Below are 12,136 nucleotides of genomic sequence, written 5' to 3' on the forward strand. Positions count from 1 at the left end.
TGCGTTTCGACGGTTTGGCAGGCTTCACAGGCTCAGAAGCCTTGGCGGGTTTAGCCTTGGCTGCTTTGGTGGCTTTGGTCCGCTTGGCAGATTTGGCGACTCTATCTGGTTCAGCCGACAGTGCTGCGACCTCGTCAGCTGCGACCACTCCGTCAGGGCTATCGGCCCGTCTCGACGTGGAAGCCTTGGCACATCTGGCTGCCTTGGCAGTCCGCCGGCTCGGTGCTGGTTTCGCCGCCTTGGGTCTGCCGGCTGGTTTGGCAGCGTCGGCAGTCTTGGCCGCGTCGGCGGCGGAGCGGCCCGACCGCGGGCTGGGGAGCCGCACCAGCGCAACACGCAGGCTTCGCCGGCCCGCCCGCTGCCGGCCGCTGCTGTGCTTTAGACGGTCGTACAGCGTCGCCGAGAATTCCCTGCTCAGAGCCGGCGGCGAGCCGGACGGCGCCGTACCTCTGGCGACGGTCGGTGTCCGCTTGGCGGCAGCCGGTGTCCGCTTGCCGGGGGTGGGTGTCCGCTTGCCGAGAGTGGGTGTCCGCTTACCGGGGGTGGGTGTCCGCTTGCCTAGAGTGCGTGTCCGCTTGCCGGGAGTGGGTGTCCGCTTGCCGGAAGTGGGTGTCCGCTTGCTGGAAGTGAGTGCCCCCTTGCCGAGAGTGCGCGTCCGCTTGCCGGGAGTGGTTGTCCGCTTGCTGAGAGTGCGTGTCCGCTTGGCGGGGGTGGGTGTCCGCTTGGCGGGGGTGGGTGTCCGCTTGGTCGCAGTCCGTGTCCGCATGACAGGGGTTTGTGTCTGCTTGGCGGGGGCTCGTGTCTGCCTGGCAGGGGCTCGTGTCTGCTTGGCAGGGGCCGCTGCCCCCTTGCCAGGCGGCTGGGCCCGACCGCGGCGTCGGCCGTTGTCCGGGTGCTGGGGGTCACCGCTCGGATCCGCCACACCACCGCCGCCGCCGGTCCCGTCCCGCGCGGCCGACGGGGCGGCGGACGGCACCGCTGCCGCCGCCGCCGGCGGAGACGGTGCCGTCTCCGCCGGCGGCGTGGGTGGCCCGGCGGCCGCCGCTGCTCTTGCCGTCATCGCTGAGGAGGCGAAACGGCGAGCGTGAGGCAGGGCGGCAGCGGCGGGCCGGCGGCGGGGACACGGAACAGGGCGCGGGGGGAGGGGGGGGGGGGGAGGGAAGAGTTTGAGGTGGCAGCGGCACCAAACGCAGGTCATGGTGGGACATTTAAACTGAACATTCTCTGAGGTCCCAGAATGAGAGCTGGGAAAACGTTTCTTGCTCCTTAAAAATACACATTTAGGGGCACGTTCGCGCACTGTGTTTTCCTCGGCATTGTGCGGATAGAGAAATAAGTACAATATATTCAAAATAACCTTATGTAATGATTGCGAGGCATTGCAAGAACACTGAACGCGACCTTCATGATTACATAATCAGAACTGAATTAGGTCCGACTTGCCAACTCAGTTCATGATACGCATGACAAACTGCCTTTCTACGAAGCCAACATTCAATCGCGTCCCATATGACATAGCGAGGATATTTTTCATGATCCTAATAAATATTTTATATGCATGTCCAGTTTAAAGTCACATGGACAAAACACAACACCCATGGGCACATTTATCTCTTACTTATCTCACATTGTCTTCAATCCGTTCAAATTCGTCAAAATTTAAATCGCATTTGATCATTATAGTGCTTAAAAACAATTTTATCACGCACTCGGGTCCCACTGAACGACAGGATACACCATCCGCGGGTTGACGCAACGCACGGCGAGCCCTGCTGCCACACCCTGTACACCTCAGCTCAGCGGGCGTCACCGAGAGCCTACATAGCGAGCGCCGGCCACCAGCGGCGCCGGCCCGACGCGGCGGCTGAGGCCGGTCAGCGGCGGCCGAGCGCTCGCCCTCACCGTGCAGCGCCTGCAGCTCGGTGGCCATCGCCTGCCAGCGGGCGGGCAGGCCGGACGAGAAGGCCGTCTGCGCCAGCACCGGCACACCTGCGGCAGGGGCGGCGCTCGGTGACACCGCCGCCGCCGCCTACGACGCATGTGCACACGCACTGTACTGCACACGCAGATTGTAAGGGTGCAGTGGATCTGCAGACGCACTGCACTGCAGAAGCGGATTGCAAGAGTGCAGTGTGCCCGCAGACGCACTGCACTGTACACGCGGATTGTAAGGATGCAGTGTGCCTGCGGAAGCGGATTGTAAGGGTGCAGTGGGTCTGCAGACGCGGACTGTAAGAATGCAGTGTGTCTGCACACGCACTGCACTGCACATGCAGATTGAAAGAGTGCAGTGTGTCTGCAGACGCGGACTGTAAGAGTGCAGTGTGCCTGCAGGGCTACTGCACTGCGGATGCAGTAGCCGTGCTCGGGAGTCCGGCCGGCCTCAGCAGGATCGCCAGACCGACACCCGGACAGCACCCACCGTTAGTCTCTGCCGTCTCCACACTTAGGTTTCCCAACAGAACGAACAGCTGGCCGTTGGCGTCCTGCACTTCTCGTTCCGAAATTCGTCGGGAGATGGCAGTACTCCACTGAATGGTTCTCTCTCCGCTGGAAGAGGTAAGAGTGGCTTTGGAGCATCGACAAGATGCGGGGTCGTCACTCGTCACGAAGACAGCCACCAAAATGTGCATTGTCAAGAAACCTGTTGCAGCACATGTTAAGGCGATGCAGAAAATGCAAACACCGTGCCTTCGACCAGAAAACTGATCCGCTGAGACAATCGGGCCAGGCAATAACCAGTATTTCTTACCAGATGACGTGCTGGCCGCAGACACGGTCCGTCAAAGCCAGATTCAATACTCGCCAGTACACATAGGTACAAAAAATCACAGTAAAAAGGCGTTAACGTCCCGCAGTCACTCAGATCAGGGCGGGACACAGTGACACAACGGCGTTATAACTGGCGATGGACATCACAACCGTCGAGCGATATTCGGCAAGGAGGTCTTCGTCCAGTCAGAATCCACCCATGTCTGGAATTACAGTAGCTTCACGAACAACGATCACGTTTCTGCTACGACTCCAATTAGAGAGGAAGCACTGTACAGAATACCAGCATAGGAAATCACGTCCGATGAGTAACATAGGCGGTATGCGAAAATTATTTCACGCAACAATACCCAACAATTTGTGTACGGTACAGCGTAAAGATGCAATAACACATAACAATGAAAACCTCACACAACTAGACATACCTCAGCCAAGACAACTCAATGCTTGATCATACGGACTTGCACGTGACTTAACACATCTCAAACACCGTGCAACTTTTTTTGGGAAATTATTTTTGTCCGTGCCATTTTGTTTCTAAGCTCACGCCGGAAAGGTTCGCCACATATCGCGGGAACGTCTCCGTGTAGAATCCCGCGCGTCACTATTTCGCATGCTTCCGAGCACTTCTCATACATGGAGCTTCATGCACTGCCCATGCACTTTGGATTCGAGTGTAAATCAGCTCCCATCTGCCGTCATGCATAAAATGAGCAGCACTGGTCAGAGGCCTGTACGCGTCCCTTCAGGAAAGCTGGCAACAGACTACGCGCTCTTACTACTAAACTATCTGCAACTGTGTAAAACCGCAGCATTCTGCCTTGTCCAAGACACCAGATGACGTAACAGTTCGTCAACTGTGAAGCGACAAATGCAGCAGTTTCTCGTAACAAACGGTACACCGCCGCCCGACCGGCCTCAGAGCGGCGCCAGCGAGCCAGCCCCAGAGCGGCCCCAGCGAGCCAGCCCCAGAACGGCGCCAGCGAGCCAGCCTCGGAGCAGCGCCAGCGAACCAGCCTCAGAGCGGCGCCAGCGAGCCAGCCCCAGATCGGCGCCAGCGAGCCAGCCTGGGAGCGGCGCCAGCGAGCCAGCCTCGGAGCGGCGCCAGCGAGCAGCCCCAGAGCTGCGCCAGCGAGCCAGCCCCAGAGCGGCGCCAGCGAGCCAGCCTCTCCGCCAGGCCGGCCCAGCTGGAGCGTACGCTCGTGTACGAGGCTATCCGCTACGGAGCTACGGACACCCCGAGCCGGGCCCCGTCTGCCGCGCGGCAGCCGGTGAATGGCGTCAGTCGCACCGCCCAACTCCCAACAGAGTTCATTCGTAGAGGTTTTGTATGGGGTGACAGCAGTGCAATTGTCCTATTAAAACTTTTTTATAAATAGAAACTGATTGCTTTTATGTGGTGCGTGCTTCAAGACAAAAATAAATAAAAAATCGACAAATGCAACTCCGCTGGCTTTAAACTAACACTACGGACGATGACGAACGCTTGCGAACGAAAAAACGCACCAATCACGAACTATGGCATAGTCCGCGCCGAACATGATTGCAGCGAATCGGCCTACTGGTGCAGCAGTCTCACGCCACGGCACCACCGAGGCCGATCACTGGACAGGCCGTCTGGCCACCATTACGGCCTACTGGTACAGCAGTCTCACGTCACGGCACCACCGAGGCTGATCACTCGACAGGCCGTCTGCCACCGTTACGGCCTACTGGTGCAGCAGTCTCACGCCACGGCACCACCAAGACCGATCACTCGACAGGCCGTCTGCCACCGTTGCGGCCTACTGGTGCAGCAGTCTCACGCCATGGCACCACCGAGGCTGATCACTGGACAGGCCGTCTGGCCACCGTTATGGCCTACTGGTGCAGCAGTCTCACGCCACGACACCACCGAGGCTAACCACTGGACAGGCCGTCTGGCCACCGTTACGGCCTACTGGTGCAGCAGTCTCACGCCATGGCACCACCGAGGCCGACCACTGGACAGGCCGTCTGGCCACCGTTACGGCCTACTGGTGCAGCAGTCTCACGCCACGGCACCACCGAGGCTGACCACTGGACAGGCCGCCTGGCCACCATTACGGCCTACTGGTGCAGCAGTCTCACGCCATGGCACCACCGAGGCTGACCACTGGACAGGCCGTCTGGCCACCATTACGGCCTACTGGTGCAGCAGTCTCACGCCATGGCACCACCGAGGCTGATCACTGGACAGGCCGTCTGGCCACCGTTATGGCCTACTGGTGCAGCAGTCTCACGCCACGACACCACCGAGGCTGATCACTGGACCGGCCACCTGGCCACCATTACGGCCTACTGGTGCAGCAGTCTCACGCCACGGCACCACCGAGGCTGGTCACTGGACAGGCCGCCTGGCCACCATTACGGCCTACTAGTGCAGCAGTCTCACGCCACGGCACCACCGAGGCTGATCACTGGACAGGCCGTCTGCCACCGTTACGGCCTACTGGTGCAGCAGTCTCACGCCACGGCACCACAGAGGCTGGTCACTGGACAGGCCGCCTGGCCACCGTTACAGCCTGCTGGTGCAGCAGTCTCACGCCACGGCACCATCGGGACCAACAACTCCCTTTTATCTTCCCCACTAATGAAATGGAAGGTAATCGGGAGCCATTGCCTTCCATCTGCAGCAATGTTCAATTTCAGTCAGCAGATTATCCAGTCTTTTTTCCACTCTGAAGGCAGCTCAGAGGGCGTCACTTATCATTCCAAGGCCGGTTCATGCCATTCCACCAGCCCGCAACGGTTCAGGACATTCAACCCGGCTGCACCGGCTCTTTCATGACACCGCTCCAAGCCCGTGTCACGGACGCCGGCCGCCGGCGCCGGCCACCGGCGGCGGCGCGCGTCTCACCCGCGCCAGGTCCAGCCGGTGACGCGCAGACCGGCGCCGGCTGTCAGCGGCGCCACCGTCCACGCCTCCAGCAGCAGCTTGGACGGCGTCTGGCGCTCCCGGACGCAGAGGGCGTCGAACGCCGCCTCCGTGTCCGGGTCCATGTCGAACCTGCCGGCAGCGGTCACAGCGACGGCTGAAGACGAGGCCACGGACGCCCCGCCGGCCCGGAGCGGCCTCCACACACCGGATACGGACACGTCTCGTTTGGCGGTCGTGTTTGGTCTTATTGCATATACACACGAAAAGGCAACAGGGAGGGCGGTCATCCACCTTCTCCAGCTAAGCTGTTCTCAGAACTCCTCTCTCCTCCAGCTAAATAAGCGGGAGAATATTCAAATCCAAAATGGCCCGTCCAATACTTTCATTCTGGGAAACCAACGAGAATACGAATCTGTACGATACCTGAAATAAAATTGTTATCAATGAGAAAACATGAGAATCAAAAGTATCAGAAAACTTCTAAAAATGAAGCCGGGCTTCATCCCCACGTCTGCCTTGCACCAGTCCATTCCTACCCGCATCAAACGACGCATCCACCGTGCTATTCTCAGCCCTTCGCCCTGTTCAGTCGGCACCAGCCGAACACCGGGGCACGCGTTGCTATGAAACCCAATGCTGTTGCTATTCATAGCCGTCTCGCGAAGCGAATAAAAAATGGGGAGGCAACCACGGACACGCGCATCAAGTGGTGGAATGACAAGTAATGTGACGATCCAACACCGCACCGCCGACACACCAACACCGCACGTTCACTGACTCTGTTCACTTAAATACCAACATGATTTCTCAGCTCAAAGGCCGCCGCATCACCACGCACACCGCGCCGGCCGCCTGGTGCGGCGGTGGTGCGGCGGTGGTGCGGCGGCGGTGCGCCGGTGGTGCGGCGGCGGCGCGCCGGTGGTGCCCACCTGGTAAGCGGAGCCCCGTCGATGAGCGCGCGCTGGTCGGTGACGCGCACCAGCAGGCCGCCGGGGCCGGGGTCCGGCGGCCAGAGCAGACCGAGCGGCCGGCCGCCCTGCCGCGCCTCCAGCGGGTGCGGCTCGCTCAGCAGCATAGCCTGTGGGAGAATGGCTGACGTCGGACACGCCTCCGCGCTGCCGCGATCTGACCTGGGCCAGACCAGGTGCGATTTGGGTCCAAGGGACATAGGGGTCAACATGGGACTGTGTAGACCTGTCTTGGTATCTCAAGAACTATGCATGTTATGGCATTGTGACGAACAGAGTTCAATAGCTCTTGGAAAATTACATCTGATGAACACTAAAACATTTCAGCAGATATAACCTGTGACATGTTATGTCAGGTCACAGAAGTGAAAGCTGTTGATGCATTGACCATCCAGCTGTATTATATCCAATATAAAACAAATTTAATGGGGAAAACAAAGACAGAAAGGGCTTACACAGTTACAATATAGACACCATTAAGGCAAACATCAGGTGATAGTCAAAAGGTTGTATGTGGCTTGGCATCCAAGTTCAAAAAGGCTTTACCGTCATAAGGTAAAATGCCACTTACACCTTTTTGCCTTAAGATGGCGGTGGTCACAACAGCAACAGCTAGACCTTGCTTAATCCAACACAATCTGACCATGCCATAGTGGTGAGAATGATCATAGTGCACTTAAGAGTGATGCAGTGACAAAAATCAGTGTTAAAAATCTCCTTGATATGCTTTTGTAGCTAAATTGGAGCCATGATGTCACTTGTGAGCAAAATTCCATCAACATGATCTTGAGCAAGAGGTCATGGATAGTACCTGTTAGGGCCAGAAACTTTAAATTCAAAAGAAAAATGTTGTAGCATGATGCAAACTCAGCTGCACATAATTTCAGCATCATGCTTAAGCTGTTGAGAAGTTATTTTCTGAGCACAGCAGGGCTGATGGGTTGTCTGAGGCCCTCCCACACGGCTCTCAAGGGCTGCTCTGTAACTCTGGCCTTTCATATGATTAAGGTTCACAAATAGCAACATATAGTCCGGGAGGGCCCAGGTCAGTGACATCATAACACACACATTAATTGACTATGGCAAACACCAGTCAGCACCAGCTGACTGCTGTGACTTTGGCCAGCACACTACACCACATACTGAACATGAATTGTGGGAGATGTGTGGGTTAATGGGGTGGTTTTTATTAGTTTGCATTTCATGCATTAGTTTAACATCTTGAGTATCGGGTGCCTATTGTATTAACATATGGCAGGTACCTTAAGACAAATCCTGTATCTTAAATACTTATCCTGAACTTAACAATTAGTTCAGGCCTCTGCTTGACTCACAATATGACATTTGCCACCCATGTGGTCTCAAAAATAAGGGACAACACTAATTAAGAATAAAAATGGTGAGCCTGTGAAAAAGAAGGGTACTGAAAGAGCCAGAGCACACTGTGACTTTGTACACCTTTAAGTCAGCAAAGACTCTTTGGTATGCCGAATACCCTTTGACTATGTCTAGGCCAACACAAGGCAAGCCCAGGCTCTCAGACTGAAAAAAATATATTGGTGACTGCATCAGACACCTATTCTTCATCAGTCCATTAACCTTTGTACTGACAGGAACAAAGCTATAGCCAGGTCAAGCTGTGCTGATTTAAGCATAATTTCAGAGTAATATTGGCAGAAACTTCCTGAGTGATTGCAATTCCTTGGGACATTGGCTTTCTATGTGCTGAAATTGGTGCTGGCCAAGTGTCAAACTTTGAGCACTTGGGTTTGCAATGTAGGTGTGCTAGAACTGCTACCGCGATTTTGCTACTACGCCAGACACGCTCGGCGTGACGTGTGTTTTTTGCAGTGTGGCGAGCCTCGGGACAACACCGTCAACTAAGAACCTGTCGGCTGTCGGATGCTGTCCGCCGTCTTATCTCAAGGAAAATAATCCTAATCTTCCTGGTGCTTTGAGTAATTTATCAGGCAATCAGTTGACGGGATGCCATTGTAACAATATACTCACCGATTACTACGCAAACCACCAGTAAAACTAATATTCTCTACCACAACAATCCACTAACGGAACAATTGACATCCAACGCTTGCCGTTCAAATATGGCGCGGGCATTGCCTGCGATTTCGCCTCTGGCGCGTCTTGATTGTCGCGCTCTAGTGTTAGCAGTACTGTCACGTCCGTCAATCTAGCAGCAGATTGATATCCAATTGCCAGTTGGATATTGCGGGGCATCTCGATTGCCCCCAAATTTGGTGTGCAGGGCCTTCTCGACACGCTGATTCCAAAAATTACTACCTTTGGGGTGGAATTTTGCGTAATTTTCGAGTTATGCGCTGCGTAACATCCCAATGTGATATTGCGGGGCGTCTCGATTGCCCCCAAATTTGGTGTGCAGGGCCTTCTCGACACGCTGATTCCGAAAATCACTGCCTTCGGGGTGGAATTTTGCGTAATTTTCGAGTTATACGCCGCGTAACATCCCAATGTGATATTGCGGGGCGTCTCGATTGCCCCCAAATTTGGTGTGCAGGGCCTTCTCGACACGCTGATTCCGAAAATCACTGCCTTCGGGGTGGAATTTTGCGTAATTTTCGAGTTATACGCCGCGTAACATCCCAATGTGATATTGCGGGGCGTCTCGATTGCCCCCAAATTTGGTATGCAGGGCCTTCTCGACCACGCGTTCCGAAATGTTCCGAAAATCATGCCTTGGGGTGGAATTTTGCGTAATTTTCGAGTGATCGCCGCGTAACATCCCAATGTGATATTGCGGGGCGTCTCGATTGCCCCCAAATTTGGTGTGCAGGGCCTTCTCGACACGCTGATTCCGAAAATCACTGCCATTGGGGTGGAATTTGGCGTAATTTTCGAGTTATGCGCTGCGTAACATCCCATTGTGATATTGCGGGGCGTCCCGATTGCCTCCGAATTTGGTGCGCGGGGACTTCTCAACACGCTGATTCCGAAAATCACGATCTTTGGGGTGGAATTTTGCGTAATTTTCGAGTTATGCGCTGCGTAACATTCCAATGTGATATTGCGGGGCATCTCGATCGCTTCCAAATTTTGTATGCAAGGCCTTTGGAGTTAAAAGGCGTACAACGTGGCAGCTTTAGAAAGCTGCCCTAGTGGCGGTGAAACCTGCGATATATTAATGCTGCTTAATTAGGTGATTCTTCTTAGTTGTCCACGTGCTTGCTGCTTTCCTTTTAACAAGCTGTCAAGGATGAGGAAGCAATATCACATTGGGATGTTACGCGGCGTATAACTCGAAAATTACGCAAAATTCCACCCCAAAGGCAGTGATTTTCGGGATCAGCGTGTTCAGAAGCCCCTGTACACCAAATTTGGGGGCAATCGAGACGCCCCGCAATATCACATTGGGATGTTACGCGGCGTATAACTCGAAAATTACGCAAAATTCCACCCCAAAGGCAGTGATTTTCGGAATCAGCGTGTTCAGAAGCCCCTGTACACCAAATTTGGGGGCAATCGAGACGCCCCGCAATATCACATTGGGATGTTACGCGGCGCATAACTCAAAAATTACGCAAAATTCCACCCCAAAGGCAGTGATTTTCGGAATCAGCGCGTTGAGAAGTCCCTGCGCACCAAATTCGGAGGCAATCGGGACGCCCCGCAATATCACATTGGGATGTTACGCAGCGCATAACTCGAAAATTACGCAAAATTCCACCCCAATGGCAGTGATTTTCGGAATCAGCGTGTCGAGAAGGCCCTGCACACCAAATTTGGGGGCAATCGAGACGCCCCGCAATATCACATTGGGACGTTGCGCGGCGTATAACTCGAAAATTACGCAAAATTCCACCCCAAAGGCATTGATTTTCGGAATCAGCGTGTTGAGAAGGCCCTGCACACCAAATTTGGGGGCAATCGAGACGCCCCGCAATATCACATTAGGATGTTACGCGGCGTATAACTCGAAAATTACGCAAAATTCCACCCCAAAGGTAGTGATTTTCGGAATCAGCGTGTCGAGAAGGCCCTGCACACCAAATTTGGGGGCATTCGAGATGCCCCGCAATATCCAACTGGCAATTGGATATCAATCTGCTGCTAGATTGACGGACGTGTACTGTCACAAAAAAACGGAAAATCACGTAAAGCCAGCGGCGAATCCAGTGGGAGGGGGCGCGGGTTCATGCCCCCCCCCCTCGGGCCCTAAAGGGTCTATTGGCTCCAAGGGGCCAAAGATGGCCAAACAGATGCAGTTTTTTGACACAAAACGCAAAAATTGGACATCTCTGGATTTCCAGGCGACCAAGAACCGTTGCAAGCGAGAGTGAATGGCCCACGAAAAGTCAAGAAATTTTTCAATGATTGAAAAAGTCGTGAATTGGGAATTTAAGCTTCATTACTCTGTCTACAGGGCATGTGCTGTTTTCGAGGGACCTATATGCCCACTTTCAGGGTCATTCCGATCGTTAAGGAAACTTCCACGTCGCCCTTGATTTCTTTGCATTTGCTCGAAGGGCCCTGCGCTGTTGCTAGGCCCTTCCTGCTAGTGTACCAGGGCACTATTGTCACTCAAGGGCTCTTCCACGGATTCTTTCCACTCGCTAGAAAGGCTTTGTGCGCTATAGCCGGGTTTCATACCTTAACCTACCGGGGTATCATCGGTTGCTCAGGACCCATTTACGGGGATCTCGGTTAAACTACCGACACGCTCGCGATATGCTCCTGGGCCCTCTGCATTGGTCTAAAGCGCTTCCAATTCCAATCCTTCAAGGCCGTCTTTAATGGGTCTGGGGCACGTTCTATTTGAATGGGGCCCTACGCGCTTGTCGGGGGTGCCCTCTGTTCGCCTTCTCGGCCACTCTGGATTGCTAGGGGGGGGGGGGGGGGTACTGCACATTGGGTCTTGGTGTTTGAATTCAAGGCCTTGGGCTCCTATCGGGGCCATCTGATAGCTTCCTCGGGTACACCCCATCTTTCGGGGGCCCTCCACACTGGGTTTTGGATACTTCTTATTTGAGTGGAGGGCTTTACGCTCTTGTTGGGACTCCTTCTGATGAGATGCTCGGGCCTGTTCGATCGTTGGGACCTCTTCATCTGATTTTGGGTACTTCCTATTTGAATGCAGAGGCCTTCGCTCTTTTCGGGGGCCCTATCTGTTAACCTGCTTTAACGCACTCGATTATTTGGGGCCCTCTACATGGTATGGGGGATATTTCATGTTTGAACGGGAGGCCCTACGCTCTTGTCGAGGTCCACATTTGTTAACCTGCTCGGGCCCACTCGAACATTCGGGGTCGCTCCACATTGTGTCTTGGATACTTAGCCCTACGCGCTTGTCGGGACCCATCCGTTTGCCCTCTCGGCCACACTGAATTATTCGGGCCCTGTATATCGGGTCTTGGTGGTTGAGTTTAGCGCCCTACACTCCTGTCGGGGCCATCTGATAATCTGCTCGGGTACATTTCATCTTTCGGGGGCCTTCCGCACTGGGTTTCGGGTACTTCTTATTTGA

At 54.7% G+C, this 12,136-nt stretch overlaps 1 protein-coding gene across 1 annotated transcript; it reads right to left on the minus strand.

The window, feature by feature from the left end:
* Nucleotides 1-158: 158 nt before the first annotated feature.
* On the minus strand, nt 159-8,719 carry LOC119113394 (uncharacterized). The gene is made up of 7 exons (XM_037237716.1): nt 8,650-8,719; nt 6,601-6,749; nt 5,651-5,800; nt 2,423-2,550; nt 1,938-1,989; nt 448-683; nt 159-202 (listed from the first exon to the last, which is right to left on the minus strand). Exons 2-7 carry the CDS (start codon nt 6,744-6,746, stop codon nt 159-161), a joined length of 756 nt encoding a protein of 251 aa, XP_037093611.1. The 5' UTR covers nt 6,747-6,749; nt 8,650-8,719.
* Between the last annotated feature and the right edge of the window lie 3,417 nt (nt 8,720-12,136).

Source organism: Pollicipes pollicipes, unplaced genomic scaffold (assembly GCF_011947565.3).
Source record: "Pollicipes pollicipes isolate AB1234 unplaced genomic scaffold, Ppol_2.1 Scaffold_7262;HRSCAF=8765_pilon_pilon_pilon, whole genome shotgun sequence".
NCBI classification, from domain to species: domain Eukaryota; kingdom Metazoa; phylum Arthropoda; class Thecostraca; order Pollicipedomorpha; family Pollicipedidae; genus Pollicipes; species Pollicipes pollicipes.